At 39.0% G+C, this 17,958-nt stretch overlaps 1 protein-coding gene across 1 annotated transcript in view; it reads right to left on the bottom strand.

Moving 5' to 3' along the window:
• smpd3 (sphingomyelin phosphodiesterase 3) overlaps positions 1-17,958 on the bottom strand; it is a 43,177-nt gene that overhangs the window by 6,995 nt on the left and 18,224 nt on the right. Inside the window, exons 3-7 of the mRNA XM_077516239.1 lie at positions 17,639-17,890; positions 16,388-17,534; positions 6,569-6,644; positions 5,455-5,616; positions 1,556-1,645 (exon numbers count right to left, since the gene is read on the bottom strand). Coding sequence (XP_077372365.1) covers positions 1,556-1,645; positions 5,455-5,616; positions 6,569-6,644; positions 16,388-17,534; positions 17,639-17,890 — 1,727 coding nt within the window. The remainder of the gene's footprint in view (positions 1-1,555; positions 1,646-5,454; positions 5,617-6,568; positions 6,645-16,387; positions 17,535-17,638; positions 17,891-17,958) is intronic.

Below are 17,958 nucleotides of genomic sequence, written 5' to 3' on the forward strand. Positions count from 1 at the left end.
AGATTCTCATTTATGAATCGAATCGAATCGATATTTAATATCCAAAAATCGATTTTATTTAGATTAGAAATGAAGAAGAAGGGGAAAAGGCAGTTGTAGCCCACATGCTGTTTTTGTGGAAAAAGGCACTTATAATACAAAATGAATAAATGTTTAAACAAAAAAAAGACACTTTAATGTCTCTATTTGTCATTTTGTCTTGGAAAGCAGACTGGAGTAGATCATGACAATGTTGTGCATATCTGTAAATTGAAGCAGAAATCATTTGTCAATCAAATAATTTTGAATGGAAAATCGTTTGAATCGAGAATCAAAAATCAATTCTGAATCGAATTGTAGACCCAAAAATCGTAATCGATTCGAATCGTGAGACAGTCAAAGCCCTAATTTTTGTTTTTATTTTTTCGTTCATGAATTGTTTTTTGAATTTTAGTTTATTTCATTAGTTTTAGTTAACTAAAAGAAACTTTAATAGCACCTGTTTTTCGACACCCTCCCTTCTTACTTTGACCATCTCCAAACATTTTTCATCCATCCATCCATTTTCTTGACCGCTTATTTCCAAACATTTTTATTTTTGTTAATTTATTTTAACTGAGTCAAATGCCATTTTTAGCACATGTCGCGGGCCACTAAAATATGGATGGCTGGCTGCAAATGGCCCCCGGGCTGTAGTTTGGACAACACACACTTCTAGGATTATTGTTTGAATCAGTGGCACATTACAACAGAATGTAGAATAAAGTAAAAACGCAGCATAAGCTAATGTTAACACAAGCTGGTTTACACTTGGAGTGTTCTTTGCAATTGAAAATCCACAAATAGAAGCCTTGAAAGCACGTAGATCACAGATAACATCTGGAATACAACAAACTGCTGCATAATCCAGCACAACTAGCTAAGATTATAACTAGCAAATAATAGTTGTTTTTTTACTTATACATCATAGAAATCGAATCAGATGCTCATGCATTCCGGATTTTCCATTTAATGAAATGCTAATAATACATACTGCTTATGACAGGTTACTGTGTATTAAGTACAACATAGGACATGGGTGAGCTGGCTGGCTGGCTGGCTGGCTTCCGTTTGGGCTATTGTGTTTATTTACTCTATATCTTTTTTGGATAAGCTTCATAAAATAGGATAATCTTCCTCTCAATCTTTCATTGATTCATTCTTCATTTCTTTAGTCCCTATTTTATATTGACTTTCAAGAAAAAAAAATCTGATCTGCTGTTTTGGCTTATTACACAAAATCTCATCTACATAAATAAGGCCTCAGTGAACAAACACACACTGTCCCTGAAATACGGTTGGCCTAAATAACACTTCCTATCCAGACCAAACCCTCTGGTTGCTAGGCCACTAATGCCCATGCATTATCGCTGTACTAGATGGATTTCATTTTAAAAGGTGGGAGCTTGCCGATTTAACCAGAAAGCCAGATTCCAGTATATCCCGCTTGGCTTTTTATTGTTTATATCAAAGATATAGCTTGTCATTTGAGGTTTTCAGGTCTGTAAGAGTGTTTATGTTTAGTGTGTGTTGTTACCCAAAGCCCATGGCTTGTCCTCTCCTGGCCCCTGGCGACACGGGTCCTTGTATATCGAAAAAAGTGCATGTTGTTGTTCCAACTTGTCCTCTGTGGGAAAAGAGGTGGGGGGGGGGGGGGGGGTGCGGATAGAATTACATATTCAGATGAACCTGAAGTAGGATTCCAACATAACTATTTACATCCTCAAAAAGGGCCACGGAGATGATGTGGTTTGTGAGGAAGCACAGGAGCTGTTGAGGCATTCATTGACTCAGTTGGGCTTGCCAAAAAAAAAAAAAAAAAAAAAGGACAAAATCAGACTGCAAAAAATAGTTATGTTACGTTGCAAAGAACTAGCAAATGGTCAAGAAATGTGTTCTTGGGTTCTCGAACACCACGCACCAAAACCAACAGACATTCTAACAGCTTGTTTCCCCTTAGCCATTAACTTGTCAAAAGAAATTGACTCTTATGATAATTGCGACACTGTCATCATGTTGCATGCTTGCGCTGTATGATGGCTACGGCATTTGTCCCTGCAGCATTGAAAAATTGGAGGGAAATGATTAAAGATTTGTTGTCAATTAAAAGGAAAGTCTTTGTTTTACTGGATTTTGATTTCGCAAGACCTACAGAATATTGTGTTCTATTGCTATAAAACATGAAACCTACCAAAAGAAAGATTAGAGTCTCTTCTTTTATCGGGAAAAAAAAAAGTATGTTTCTATCTGTTTCTGTTTTGCAGCAATTAGCAGTAGAACATAGCTAAGTTTTATCATTATTCATGGATCTGTTTAAAACAGTGGGTAAAAGAGCTCGTTGCAACATGGCCGTGGCTGATCGCTTATAATCTGCTGCCACATCCTGGCCATTTGTTGTAATAACTACCTTTGCTCTAAGCCACCTCTTCATGCTAGACGGTGCAGCAAAGCCTTCTGTATGCTCTTGCATAAAAAATATAGATATAAAAACAGTATAAATATGTTTTTAGGAGTACAGGACAAAGTATTAAAAAAACGTATTTACACCTTTTTGGGTTTGAATTAGTTAATTTAGTTTTATTTTGAAATTTATTTATTTTTTAAAAGATATGAGCTGATCAGTTCTAAGTTGCAACGATTGGAATCAGTCAAAATATGACAATTTGAGGTAAATCCACCATTAACTTGTAATTTTAGGACTTTATATTAAAAATTTGGCAGGTAAAAATGTGGAATAAGAATGAGCTGAACAGTTTAAAGTTGGAACTAAGAGAGGCCGTGTCATGTGACAGAATGCTCTTAAAAGTCATTCACTGCCAGCCATTTTAGAACATTTCAAAATTTTCAATACCAACGCAATATTACGTTCAATTATTATATATAAACCAAATCTACCAAATAACAGAATAGACTCCTTACTTTTTGCCTTGTCCCGTTCTTTTATAATTGACAGCAGAAAAATGTCGGTTGCACAAAATACAGCCTCTACTCCCATGCACTCTGAAACTGTGTTTATTTCGCATAAAATGGGGCAATGATGTCGTCTACCGGCGGTTGGGCATCAGTAAAGTTGTTTCCAAGTCTGACATTTACAATAGAGCATAATCAGATTCTCCCCCATCTATCCCCGCTCAAAAAAAATATATATAATTGATAAGTATACTTGTCAAAGGCAGTGAATGAGTTAATGTTGCTGGGTTAAGATTTATAGTCAGCTGAGCCAAAAGATGCACTTCACTAAAAAGAGACCATCGATTCCGAATTGGCTGAGACTGTTGCTGGGTGAAAGTGACGTAGGGCGGTTAGAGCTGTGTCATGTGACAGGCAGCTGTTAATTAACTGCACCTGTGTGTACCAAGGTTTTAAAACTGAGATCAAGGGGAGAGTGCACACCTCGAACAAATTGCTTTCACGACTAAAACCGTTGGCTATACTAATTCCACAAATGATGACAAAGACATTCATGCTATTGACTAGGGGTGTGAATTGCGTAGTACCTGACGATTCGATTCGTATCACGATTCACAGGTCACGATTCGATTCGATACCGATTAATCCCGATACGAATTTATAAGTCGATTGTTGCGATTTTTTTTCATTCAAATTTAGAAAATACTAATCAGTAAGCTTGTAGAGTGTAAGATTTATATGAAAATGTATTATTTATTTATCTGAAATTTCAGCCTTATAGAGATTGTAATCTGTTTCATGTTTGAACAGCATTAAAATAAAATATTAAGGCTTAATGTTCCGTTCATATAACATTCTTCCATGCTCAAGGTGTGAATCCTAACCCGAAGTCAGACGTTTTGTTGAATATTTTTCCATTAAAAATGGAAGTTTAAAAATCGATTCACACACAAAAAAAAAAAAAAAAAAAAAAAAAAAAAGGCTATGATGATAAGACGTTGAATCGGTAAGACTACCGAATGAACAATTCTGTGCTCTTTATAAAAATAAAAAAAAATTAAAAAATATATAAATAAATAAATAAATATATATATATATATATATATATATATATATATATATATATATATATATATATATATATATATATATATATATATATATTAGGGGTGTTAAAAAAATCGATTCGGCGATATATCGCGATACTACATCGCGCGATTCTCGAATCGATTCAATAATCGGCAGAATCGATTTTTTTTTTTTTTTTTTTTTTTTTTAGGATTCACACCTTGAGCATGGAAGAATGTTATATGAACGGAACATTAAGCCTTAATATTTTATTTTAATGCTGTTCAAATGTGAAACAGATTGCAAACTGTTTGTGTACAGTGGCTCACGGTTATAAGCCTCAAGTTTTAGATAAATATATTCATACAAATCTTACAGTGTACATGTACAAATTTACTGATAGTATTTTCTAAATTTGAATGGAAAAAAATCGCAACAATCGACTTATAAATTCGTATCGGGATTAATCGGTATCGAATCGTGACCATTCGTATCGGGATTAATCGGTATCGAATCGAATCGTGACCTGTGAATCGTGATACGAATCGAATTGTCAGGTACTAGGCAATTCACACCCCTAATATATATATATATATATATATATATATATATATATATATATATATATATATTAGGGGTGTTAAAAAAATCGATTCGGCGATATATCGCGATACTACATCGCGCGATTCTCGAATCGATTCAATAATCGGCAGAATCGATTTTTTTTTTTTTTTTTTTTTTTTTAGGATTCACACCTTGAGCATGGAAGAATGTTATATGAACGGAACATTAAGCCTTAATATTTTATTTTAATGCTGTTCAAATGTGAAACAGATTGCAAACTGTTTGTGTACAGTGGCTCACGGTTATAAGCCTCAAGTTTTAGATAAATATATTCATACAAATCTTACAGTGTACATGTACAAATTTACTGATAGTATTTTCTAAATTTGAATGGAAAAAAATCGCAACAATCGACTTATAAATTCGTATCGGGATTAATCGGTATCGAATCGTGACCATTCGTATCGGGATTAATCGGTATCGAATCGAATCGTGACCTGTGAATCGTGATACGAATCGAATTGTCAGGTACTAGGCAATTCACACCCCTAATATATATATATATATATATATATATATATATATATATATATATATATATATATATATATATATATATATATATATCGCCGAATCGATTTTTTTTAACACCCCTACTATTGACTGTCCAGACCATATCTGAATCCAATTTGGTTGATAGAGAGGAGACCCATTTGTCATCCCACCAGGAGCATGCAATATGTTGTAGGGAGTCAAGACTGCTCATACTACTCATACTAGGAAATTCATAGAAGCTAGTCAAACATGTTATTGTTCAAGTGCTAAAATGCTTGGATATCAAACCGAAAACAAAAATCCTTCCACAGAATGATTTGATTTAACCAGAATGCACACCTGAAGAGCAATTGTCAAAATTGAGGTCACCCAGAATGACATCAAAGGCCACAAGGTCTTCAAGAACTTTCTCCCCCTCAGGATGATGTGATGAAGCTTGGCGGAACTCTGCCCCCCACTGGAGCAACAAGTCCAGCTGTTCACATCGCACAGAGGCATCACCTAGCAGAATATACAGGGAGGAAGGTCAACTTTGTGTTTTGTCATACGTTGGCGTAGCTTGAAAACAATGTAAACGGAACGGAAAGGAGAACACAGACAAAGACAACCTTGCACAGTTCCAATGATCTCACCAGAATGATTTTATTCAGTCCAGACCAAAACATACTATGTAATGCTAATATGCCGTATAGACAGGATATTTGTACATATATCCCAGTCAACAGCTCATCATGAGAACAAGCAGTATAGAAAACAAAAGGATGGACGGATATTTGTGTCAAACTCCATCATATTTGACATTAAGATCTATATTCTTGCATATCGCTGGTCTTTCTTGCAACAACTATGTGAACCATGCATCTAAACTGTACAACTTTTTCAACATGGGTTTTGCTGGTGCAATCTATGTCTGATTCCACTCCTCAGACAAAATAAGGTGCAGGAGCTCAACAAGGAAGGTAGGTGCGAAAAAGTCTAATAGTGGATGATGTGATAAAGAGGTGTCAAGATATTTGTGAAATTTTGCCCCCCTCCCCCCGTTTATATTCTTTATCCCTGCTATTCCTCTCCCTTATCCCAATTTCTTCTCCTCCCCCAAAGGGTTTATTCTATATTTAGTAACCGCCCTAGCAGTGCTATGTTTAGACCTGCGAGAAACGCGGGAGTGGCTCAACACATCAGGCAAGGGTGGGAGACACGTCTCGAGTAAAAAATGACCAGAGCTTTAAATAGAGATGTGACGCCTTAAACAGCTTGAGCCAGTCGCCATAGGAACTGCAGGAGGAAGAACGCAGAAATTTCAGTGCACACATTTATGTGGCTTTTTGGATATACAATCACATAAAGAAATGAAAATGCGTAGTTCTGGTCATGAAATACACATTGAAATGTAAAACACAAAGTAAATCTTAGCTCTATAAAAGTAGTATGGTGTAAGAAATGCTAATTCTACCTTCTATGGCGTGGAGGTGGGTGCATGTGAGATATCCCACAACCCTTTGCTCTTGATGGGATGTTCCCACGTGAACCTGGAGACACAAATATGACATGAGGTCAACAAAAATAACCATCAAATTGTATGTTACATGAAATGTCTGAAAGCTTGTACAGTACAATACAGTCGAATCAACAATATATATATATATATATATATGTTAGAGCTGTCAAACGATTACATTTTTTAATCAGATTAATCACATCTTAGAAATTTGATTAATCATGATTAATCACTGACTTGAAAAAGCTTTTTTTAATGCGATAATTTTTTGTGATTAATTAACTAGTTAACGCTTTAACTTTGACAGCACTAACATACATACATATATATATATATGTATATATATATATACATATATATATATATATGTATATATATATATATATATATATATATATATATATATATATATATATATATATATATATATATATATATATATATATACACACACATGTATAAGAGTATTGTCAGACCAATTAATCAGCCGGCCATAACAAAACAAATTTGTAATTTCACAAGCAATCCTTAGATGAGCAATGCAACTTGTAGATGGAATTACCCTGGATGCTAAATATGACAGCTTCAACTACTGGTAACACAAAAGCATATGACATGGATTTAACGTCCTTATAACTTTATTAACGAGACTAAGTGCAATTTCTGGACAAATTGCGTGGGAATGCTGAAAGCTGAATGCTAAGATTTGAATGCATGTGGAATGCTTATGAAGTAAATTGAGAGATAAATTATGAAATCATGACCTCCTTGTTACTGGACAATGCACTTTACCAACTGTGCCAACGAGCAGTGTAAGACACCTGGTAATGATGGTAAGTTATACAAGTATGTATGGAAGTGGGCGTGGAAAGTGATACTTAAAAAAGTTCAATGTTTGTCCCTTCGTCTCTCTGTGCCCTGCGATTGGCTGGCAACCAGTTCAGGGTGTACCCCGCCTACTGCCTATAGCCAGCTGGGATAGGCTCCAGCACCCCCCGCGTCCCTTGTGAGGAGTAAGCGATTCGGACAATGGATGGATGTTTGTCCCATTGAAAATGAATGGGGAAAAGTTGATATTAAATGTTAAATTGTGCAAATACTGTAAGTAATGTGGAATCAGACGATATATACCCAGGGAGGCATGAATTTTTGAAGCTAGTTGAAATTTAAACAATGTAAATTGGAAGTATTATGTGGGAATTGTTACGTGGAAAAAAAAAGTGTAGAGAATAAAAATCACAATAAATTCTGTGGGAATGCTTAAGCATTATCACAATTATGTCACACAATGTGGGTGTTGAGAAAAATAATATTTGCATTGAAATTGCATATGTAGGATTAAATTTAAAGTTCTGCATCATTTCATTATTACAGCAGGTGCTTCCATTGGTGCAAAATTGTAAGAACTCTTAACTGTGTATATTTTCTTAAAAACAAACCTAAAAAAAAGGTATTAATATTCCAGATAAAAAAACAAACAAAGCCCAATCAGAAATGAATTTAAAAAGCGAGTCTCCTCGAGCTCTAATATCATTTTATTTCCTTTCAATTCTCTCATCATAGGTTATTCAGAGAAGAGCGGAAGTAAAAAATGAGACATGAGCAGCGACTTCACACTTGACGCCAAATCAAGCTGAATTACAAAAGCCTCAATCAGCAAGCGCCCAAGGCGGCTCTAGCTAATTACCTGAACATTGACATCAGATGAGGAGTGAGCCAAGATTTCATCTTTCATTACTCCCACTAGCTTGATCACTTTACTTTTCCCTTGATGACAGAAAACAGTAAGGAGACTGCTGTTGGCTGTCAGTCAAACCATTAAAAAAATAATAATAATATGCCTTTGCATCTTTTGTAGTATGTTAACTCTAATGTTGGCTCAAAACTATTTACTGTGTGGTAATATAGTCATGTTTGTGTTCAGCTGTAACACCAATAAATAAGTTTGTAAAGCCACATTTTCACCAATACACATGAGGTTGGTACTCTCCAAATGGCTTAAGGGTACTGCAGTGATTGGGTTGAGCCAGACACAATGGAATCAATAAATTGGTTATCATCATCATCATCATCATCATCATCATCATCACAGATGGGAACAGAAAAACAAAAAGTGTGCTGGAGCAACACGAGTAGGTTGGAATTTTGCATACAAAAAAAAACAACAACTACAAAAACAGTAAAGTAGACCTCCGCAAAGATTAATTAAAAATGAACAAATAGTGTACGTTGTGGAGCATTGTGTTTGTTTGTTTAGCTACACAATGAGCTCTGTATACTGAAGCCACATACAAATCCAAAAGTGATACTGTAGAGCTCAGTCCTATACACCGGTGAACCCCTGTTGTACAATCTGGGACTGCTCCGCATAGGTTCGCTCCGGAAAGGCGGGGCATTCTGTACAATACTTCGAGCTGATTGGACGATGCAAGCATTGTACACGTTTGTTTTGACCAATGACGGCACCACTGATGAAAATGTCATCTTCGTTGTCATCGAATGGGTAATGTCGCTCTGCGATTGGCCCGAACGATCGGTGGAAATCAACGGACTCGGTAAAAGATGTATTCTCTAGAGTTTGTGAACTCACAAATACCGTGACAATTCATCTTGCAGAACAAGGTTAGCCGGAGCCATCGGCTGAATCGAGTGGCTAACAAGTGCAGCTAGCGAGAGAAGCTAGTTAAAGCTTGAGAAAGCAAAGTAGAGTGCGACAAGAGGCGGGAGTCCGAATCACTTGACTCAGAGACGACTACTGGATTTGGGCTCAACAAAAGCTACAAGCATCACCAGGGCTGACGATGTTCATGAAATTGCCTTTCGAGTATCCGTAGCTGGAAGATTGCAGCGAAACATGTCAGCCTCCTGTAAGGACCATGTCATATAATTAGCGATTACTAGACCTACGATTATATTACAAAATGTGATGTTTTTTTAATCAATAATGGGTTTTAAAAATGAATGAATTATTAGTTCACCACTAGAGGGCGCTAAATATTACACACATACTCTCCATTTAAGCTTAGTAAGTGACCTTGATCTCAGCAGGAAGCAATTCATGTTGATAATTTTTGGCTAACCTCAAAGATAAATCAAACATGATGTGTTTTGGATTTGGGGTTAGGAATGGAGGATGTCAGACAATTGTCATTTAAACCAACATACATCACGCACGCATGCTCCCCAAACCACCCGACACCCACACATATGGTAGGAATAATTATAAGAGGGGATAAATGTTGAGTCTGAAAAGCTTTAATTACCGAGCACTGGTTCCCTCTACAGGGAAACATTTTTAATTAATATTCAATCTCTGCATCTCTCCCCCTTTCTCCCTCTCTCTTTTTCTCCAATCTATTAACTCCACCAGATACAATTCAGACAAATGCTGCTGACCTTCTGCTGCTCTCCAGGTAAATACATCCACTGGGAAATTATGATAATGAGTATGTGCTGCCTGTGGGCTACATTTTCCAGAGACTAAATCCGTACGTGACATGCAGCTTTCATCATGTTCAGTAATAAAATAAAATTGTTCAAGTTGATGTACAGAATGACTTTAGAAAGTCAAACTAGACAATAAAAAGCGATTTTGGGTTTGGACGCAGGTCAATCAAACTATGTGCATAGTTGCATGCACATATATTTATTTTTTTATTAAACATTACGATATTCTTCGAGGTTTGCATTCAGACTCAGACTCTAGAGTAGATCCAGATGCCAGCTGGATGATTGCCAACTTGTTAGGGCACCTGGAGTGACCGCGAATATGAGAGGAAGGTGAGGCCAGCTTTTAAACTGCAGTGACGGTCAGCAGGGCTAATAGGATGAGACGGTCAGCATGCAAGCTGTGTTTGAGTGTGTCTCCATTATGAGCAGTAGATCTGTCTGGACACAAGGAACTAAAATGTTTGCACACACACAGACACACTCACATAGGCAGACTTGCAGGCTAGCGCAACCAGCATGAACAACCAGCTCAGCAGGAACTGGCTTACTTCCAATTTACACTCTTGCCCCAACTCTCACTTCCCATTTGGTCACTAATTCAACATTAGACCTCTTCTTGCCCCTGCCACGCTTTCCTCACATCTGCGCCAAGGTTTTTAGGTTCTGTGCTGGTCAGCTGGCAGGTACTCTCTTTAAAATTGCTGAGGGTGCCCGCCCTGGCAAATACCTCCTGCCCATTACACTCTAAAAAGAGAATTCTTAAACCAATTTCAGATTAAACCCAGAATTGTTGACCATTTAAATGATAACACATGATTATATTAAATTAATCCAAAGTGAATATATTAAGTTTAATGAACTCAGAATTAACTCATAATGCTCCTGCTTAAGTTAATCCAAATTGGTATATTAAATTAATTAATTCAAAGTGAAGCTCATTAAACTTTTGATTCATTTAATTCAATCATGTGTTACCACTTGAAGTAATTTTATTAAATTGGTCAACAATTCTCTTTTTAGAGTGTACCAAAGAAAGCACAACCTAGAGCTCTCAATGGGCCTCATTCGCTAACAAATGTATAGAAATTAATTAGTACTGTCAAATGATTTTTTAAACTAACTTATCGTACAATTTTCTGCAGTTAATTGTGATGAATCACATTTTTTCTACTTCTGCTTCTACTTTTTCTACACTTGTACTTTTTTCATTAAAGATTGTAACTGATTTGTACTTGAGTAAAATCTTGCAATTACCGGTAATGTAAAATCATCAAAAATAAAGTATATTTAGAATCCAACACTGTTCTAATAGCTTTCATTGATCCTTGAATAGAATACATCTCCTGGAAAATACATCTGTTAAAACAATGAAAATGGATTCAAACAAACAATTGAATAATCTACATGATCCTGAACAGGCAGCCAGAACGACACAAATTTAAGACGCCTTCATGTGCATCACCAGCGTTTTAATAACTCGTGTGCCCAATTAGTTGCTGTATATTTCTAAATTTATTACTGTGGTATTCAGTAGCGTTCCTAAGCAACTTGGCACACTAGGCAGGATTTCTGGTAGTGCCCCACCAGAGTGTGCACAACTTATTAGACCAACCACAAACCCGACACCCCGCAGCTTATTATACCAACCACAAAATATTCATTATAAACTCACACAAGGCACGTTATCGTCAAATCTCTGGAATTTTAAAACCGCAGTTGCAGTGCAAAATTAATAATGTCGTAATTGTACGACAATAAATCCCTGTATGGGATAATGAAAGCTAGCAAAGAACAAACTTAATTCTTTGCATCAACCATTCAGAGTATTATCTCAGTATCGTAAATCGGGACTTGCAGAAGTTAGGTTTACATTTCACAAGAATTGTTTTTTCTTGTGTGCTTTGCTTTCATTTCATTGTTGATGGTTCTGATAACTGGTTCTGATGATGCAGACCAATCTTTGAGTAGCACTCTCAAAAATACCTTATGAGATAAAATTTATATTCACATTCTTACTGATGAAATCTGCATTTAGAGCATCTCCCACACTTATTTTATACTTATTGATACAACCGGACGTCACACAGTGGTATTTTCGCTGTAGAGGAAGAAAATAACGTGGAAAGTATGCTGCGGAAAAGTCAACTTACTGTAAGTGTGGCAACACAAGATGGCCACCGCCGGCTTCACTTTGCTACAGCATGAGCAGCCCAGTTTATTTATTACGTCCGTGCTGTATCAGCTGCGCATCCACCTGAGAGTCTGACCGTGATCTTTTTTTTGAAGCTTTGAGCCAGGACAGCTTAGTAGCGTTTTCATTTCATTTTCTTAACTAAAGAGCTACGGTTGTACACCCGTGTGGGTCGGCTAGCATCGGGCTAGGTGGCATCACGTTTACAGCCGGCGACTTGAATGACGTATGTGCGCTTCTCTCGCGGAGCATATGAATACTGGATTATGCGTGGGGAAAACCCCCCCAAAAAGTCTCCTCTCCCTGTCATCCTTTTTGCTCACGAGCACCCCTAGCATCTGCCTAATCCGCCTTTATTTATTTATTTTTTTGTAAAATAGTTCATATAATTGATGAATCACAAACTTCTGTGTCAAACATGCATGATTAAAGCACAATTTTGTGTGTTAGGACTGTGAATGAGACCCAATAAGTACGGACCCGTCACATTGTTAAGACATTTCAGCACTTGAGAATACTGCTCATTACTTTCCAGGACCACCTTGCAGTTCACATGCCAGCAGCATATTAAACCCCTGGAGAAGCAGAGAAGCACTGTCAGAGTGTTTTGGGACAAGCTTCAGGATTTGCAATTTCACCTGGACACGACAACTTAAAGATTACCCCACTAGCCACTCACAATATGTCAAGGTGGATAGCTGTGTCTCTCAGGTCATGTCAATCAGCACTGCACTGGAGTACCCCAAGGAACCGTTCTGGGACATTTTCTCTTCAATCTCATCACTAATTCAGACTTACGGTTCAACTGTGGTTCACGCCACCTCTAGAAGTTTATTGACATTTCATCTATTGTTGCACGTATCCGTGACGACAACAATGAGGAGGAGGACGAAGGACTAATTTTGAGCTTCATGACATGGTACAAAGGCACTCATTTCAAAGTCAACTTCATCAAGACCAGGGAGTTGGTGAACAAGTGGCACCGCTACTGCAGTCATCATGCAGGCAATAGGAAGTGGGGAAGCACTTAGGCAAACAATATCCATCATTAACAAACTGAACTGGTTGCAAATTTTGAAAGTGCAGTGTTAATCGTTTGTAATATGGTCACGTCGCGTCCTGTCAAAGTAGCACACACATCTGATGGAAATGCCAAGTGAGCTGGCTGCTTTCAAGCTTGCTGGACATTTGGCACCTCCGTGGCAATGAGAAAGAATTCATTCGCCGCTTCGACAAACATTTTTCACTTTCTGGTTGGCCTAGAATGGTACGATCTGAGTTTGTGGCTCTGGAAGCTGAAGGACAAAATCAGGGACATGTTTGACAACTCCTCATACCTCCTCCATGAGTACAACTTATTACTTGTTCTAGACTCACATTCTTGCTTTTAATCTGCTGCTACCAACTACAGTGTAATTTTTATTTTCAATTGAATCAAAGCTGTTGTACAGTGTTAACTCTACATTTAGATTATATTTAAAGTACATTTCTTTTTTAAATCATCATTAATGGTATTCTCACACAGAAACCACACATCATGTATGCGTGGATACATGAACACAAAAAAGATGAACACTCACCACATCTGGTATCATTATTAATGCTCAATGGTGTCATTATAGCTTAGGAATGAATACTTTTAGAGAAAGCGTGTGTTTTGTCTAAATACACAAAAACTATTTCTAATGAGGAAGGAAGTAATCTAGGAGCTGCATTCCAAATTCCATCTCTCAGCTTGATGCCACATTCGTGCTCTGTTTGTCATGCCATAAAGACGCCACTTCCCGTGCTTATGCAACTCAACTTTAGAAGTGGCTCTTCAACTCATTAAGCACTTCATGTCATGTCAAATTTACTCTTCCTGAATGCAGAAGCCACTGATGCACTCTTGCACTAAGTGCAGTGGTCAAGAAAAAGCGTCCTGCATTGCTTCTGACTGCAAAGGGAAACAAGACTAAACTTTTCTGAATGGAAAGATTTTAGTTTCTTTATCAGTATCCAAACCTTACTTAATATAATGTGTCAAAATGTGTCGAAAATGACTCTGCCAAATCTAATATTTGTGTCTAGGAACTGAGCGATAAAAGAATAGGGGGTGTTCAAAGGGAGTGTTTCAACAGGAAGTGACCTGTTTTCAACAGGAAGTGATCCAGAAATGACATAAAATCAACAGGAAGTGACCTGATTTCAACAGGACGTGATTTGATTTCAACAGGAAGTGACTTGATTTCAACAGAAAGACAAAAGTAGTCTGCTCACGAGAAGGGTGGAGCAAGATGGCTGCTCTGTTGCTTCAAGGGCTTGAGCAGTGAGACGAACACGGGAGAAGTGACAATGACGGGTGATTCAAGTACAACATCACGCAAAACATTTTGCTGTAAAAGCAAAAACAAGCTAAGGAGGTTGCGCAAACCGACGACACGGCTATCTACCATTGCTGTTGACTGAGTGGCGGTTCGTGCGCAGTCACGCGAGAATTACATCATCACTGGAGGAGTATCGCGCATATGGTGTCCACATTGGAACATACGTGCCGCGTTTTGAAATCTTTCCACTCTGGAGCCCGGTTCCAAAAGTGATCGGTTTCAAGCTCCGAAACCGAGCCGCCGTCTGGACTAACTGCCCAAACGGTAAGAAACTTGTGCTGATACATTGAAACGGGCTTTCGTGTGGACGGGTCTTTAGATGGATAGAGGAATATTTATGCATATCTTAACTACAACTAATTTATTTGTTTCAGCATGTTTAAGAGGTAACAATGAAGAATATCAAAGTAATTCCCATTCTCCTTCGATTTTCTCTTGGAAGAATAATTTGGACACTCCTGTTCTAATTATGACTTTATTGTACAGTAAAATTAAGGCAATCAGAGCAATCGGATTCCTGAATTTAGGTATTAATTGTTTTTACGCCCATTAGCTTAGTCCAGTGGTGGGCAAACTCGGTCCTCGAAGGACAGAGTAGTGGTTGGATGTTTCCCTTCTCCAACACAGCTGGTACATGATCAGCTCATCAGCAAGTTCTGCATAAGCCTGATAACGATCCTGTTGATTGGACTCAGCTTGTGTTGGAAGAGGGAAACCTCCGAAATTGCAGGACTCTGGCCCTCGAGGACCGAGTTTGCCAATCACTTAAATGAAGGACTAAGCCTTAGTCCTTCATTTAAGTCATAGGTGTCAAACTAAATCCCTCGAGGGCCGCAGCCCTACAGGTTTTCGAGGCCTCCCATTTTCAACACATCTGATTCATATTTAAGCTCATCAGCAAGCTCTGCAGGAGCCTGATAATCATCCTGATCATTGACTCATGTGTGTTGGAGTAGAGAAGCCTAGAAAACATGCAGTGCTCCGGCCCTCAAGGACCGGATCTCGACACATATGATTAAAGTGATTGCTTTCACCTACAATTAATTGACGACCAGTCCACGTGGTACGTCACCACTCGCCCAAATTAGCTGGGGTCGGCTCCTGCTCTCATGCGACCCTAATGAAGATAAATGTTATAGAAAATTGATTGGAGGACATAGGCTATCAAGAGTGTGGAACAGTCCCTGAATCCACACTCCAGTCAAATTCTGTCAACTCACTAGTGCCCTCTGTCCTACATTATGGTTGCGAGGCCTGGAGACTCAGCTGCCGACAGCCAACGCCTCAACATTTTTCAAAGGGAACTGCCTGAAGAATGTCTGATGTTCCATGTGTGCAAGGACCGAATGTCCAGAGGCAGCCTCAATAACAGTCACTGCACTCCAACATGTTGAGGGCATCCCAGGCTCTCCTGGGTGTCCCAGGTTATGGTTTTCCACTCCTTGTCCAACATCCTCCACCAAGCACAAGATCAGACTTTATATTGGGGATTGGTTGCTATGGCCAGGCACTCACAAGGCTAGACTACAGATTCGTCAAGAAAAGATCACATTTTGCTTATTGTGGAAACTAGATTTCACATTTCAACTTCTAATACATTTCCAAAGAGATCTTCCTACAGGATCAACATTTTACAAAACTGATATATCCATCCATACATCCATCCATGCATCCATATTCCAGACCGCTTACATCAATATATCAACCCCAAACACACAGTACAGACGCAAAGGTAAAATATAATACAAAAGAGAATCAACCTCTGACCTTGGCAAAGAGTGCTCCTTTGGCTGCCAGTGCATCCTCTCCTCTTCCATTAGGGTAGCACTCATAGCGTGCATCCAGGATTGGATAGCGACTAGCTAGCAACAAGCCACTGTTGAGGAATTTGAACCTGGAACAGCAGCCCTTCCATCCGTACCGCCCAACATCACTCAGCACATAGGGAAAGTAGCGATGTAACTGTTGCCGCAGTCGTGTTGTTGAACTATGATCAAACACTTCCTGTAGCGCAAGGAAATCCAAGTTGGCAGGAAAAAATGCAGAAATGTCATGGTCGAAAGTCTCATCTCCGTGGCGGCGCTTTCTACCAAGGCGTTTAAAAATTGAGGTGCGAGGTACGTGGGAGAGAGTATTGTTCGAGGATATCACTCCGCAACCATCGCTTCCATGGTACCGAGAAAGAGATTCCCTTGAGGCGGTCATGCTGCTCATATCTCCTCCTGCCAGCTCCCCTGACTGATGGTTCCCTGTCTCCTCCTCGTGGGGGTCCGGCTCAGGGGCACTGATGCTGATTTGAACACCTGAGGTGTGAAGAGGACACTCTGAAGAGGATTTAGCCTGTGTCTCCTTTCCATGCATGGGGGAGTCGTGATTAGCGTGCGTGTCCTTTCGATGCATGGGGCAGTCATGATTAGCTTGCATGTCCTTTTGATGCATGGGACAGTCATGATTAGCTTGCGTGTCCTTTTGATGCATGGGGCAGTCATGATTAGCTTGCGTGTCCTTTCGATGCATGGGACAGTCATAATTAGCTTGCGTCTCCTGTCCATGCATGGGGCAGTCATGATTGCTGAGGCCACTATGCACCCCTGAAGAGTGCATTGGACATTCTGGAGCCTCTGCTAAAGTGTGCATAGGGCAGTCCGAGCTGTTGTTAGTCTCCACAGAGTGAAGAGGGCAATCTGCTGTTGTGTTTCCTGCGTCTGAGTGAAGGGGACATTCCGAGGTTCCATGAACTCCTGCAGATGGATGAACTGCGCAGTCTGTAGCCCCTGCGGGGTGAACGGGACACTCAGCGAGTGGCTCATTTTCACTGTCTGCTGGGCCATTCACAATGTGTGTCTGATCTGGCCGCTGGTCCAAAGAAGAGGTACGACGAAAACCCGTGGCAAGGCTGCTGAAGGAGGCCGCACTGATGGTTGAGAAACACAATGTGAAAGAATTAACATACATCAGCGTATCTTGGACACAAAACTTACTTTTCTCTAACAGTGATCCCTTGATACTCTAACATACCTGATGGAAGTGTTGGTTGGTGAGTCAATGTAGATTTTAATCTGAGGACGACATGCACCATTTCTGATCCGCCTACCCACTTCCCGTGCTCTCCTCTGGGTGTCTGAAAGGTTGTTGAACCTGGCCAGGGAGTCGGGAAGCAGGCAAACGTTGGCACTGCAGAAACAGAAGCTCTTGCCCTGGGGTCTCCAGTCCCTGACCCCAACAAAGCCTGACGCAGCATCGCCTTGTTCAGCTTGGCGCTTTTCTAGTCTGGAGAAGACAGGGAAAACTAGTTTCAATCAACAAACAAGAGGCACGTTTGGACATTTGTTAAAACA

Source organism: Festucalex cinctus, chromosome 3, assembly GCF_051991245.1.
Source record: "Festucalex cinctus isolate MCC-2025b chromosome 3, RoL_Fcin_1.0, whole genome shotgun sequence".
Classification (NCBI taxonomy): Eukaryota; Metazoa; Chordata; class Actinopteri; order Syngnathiformes; family Syngnathidae; genus Festucalex; species Festucalex cinctus.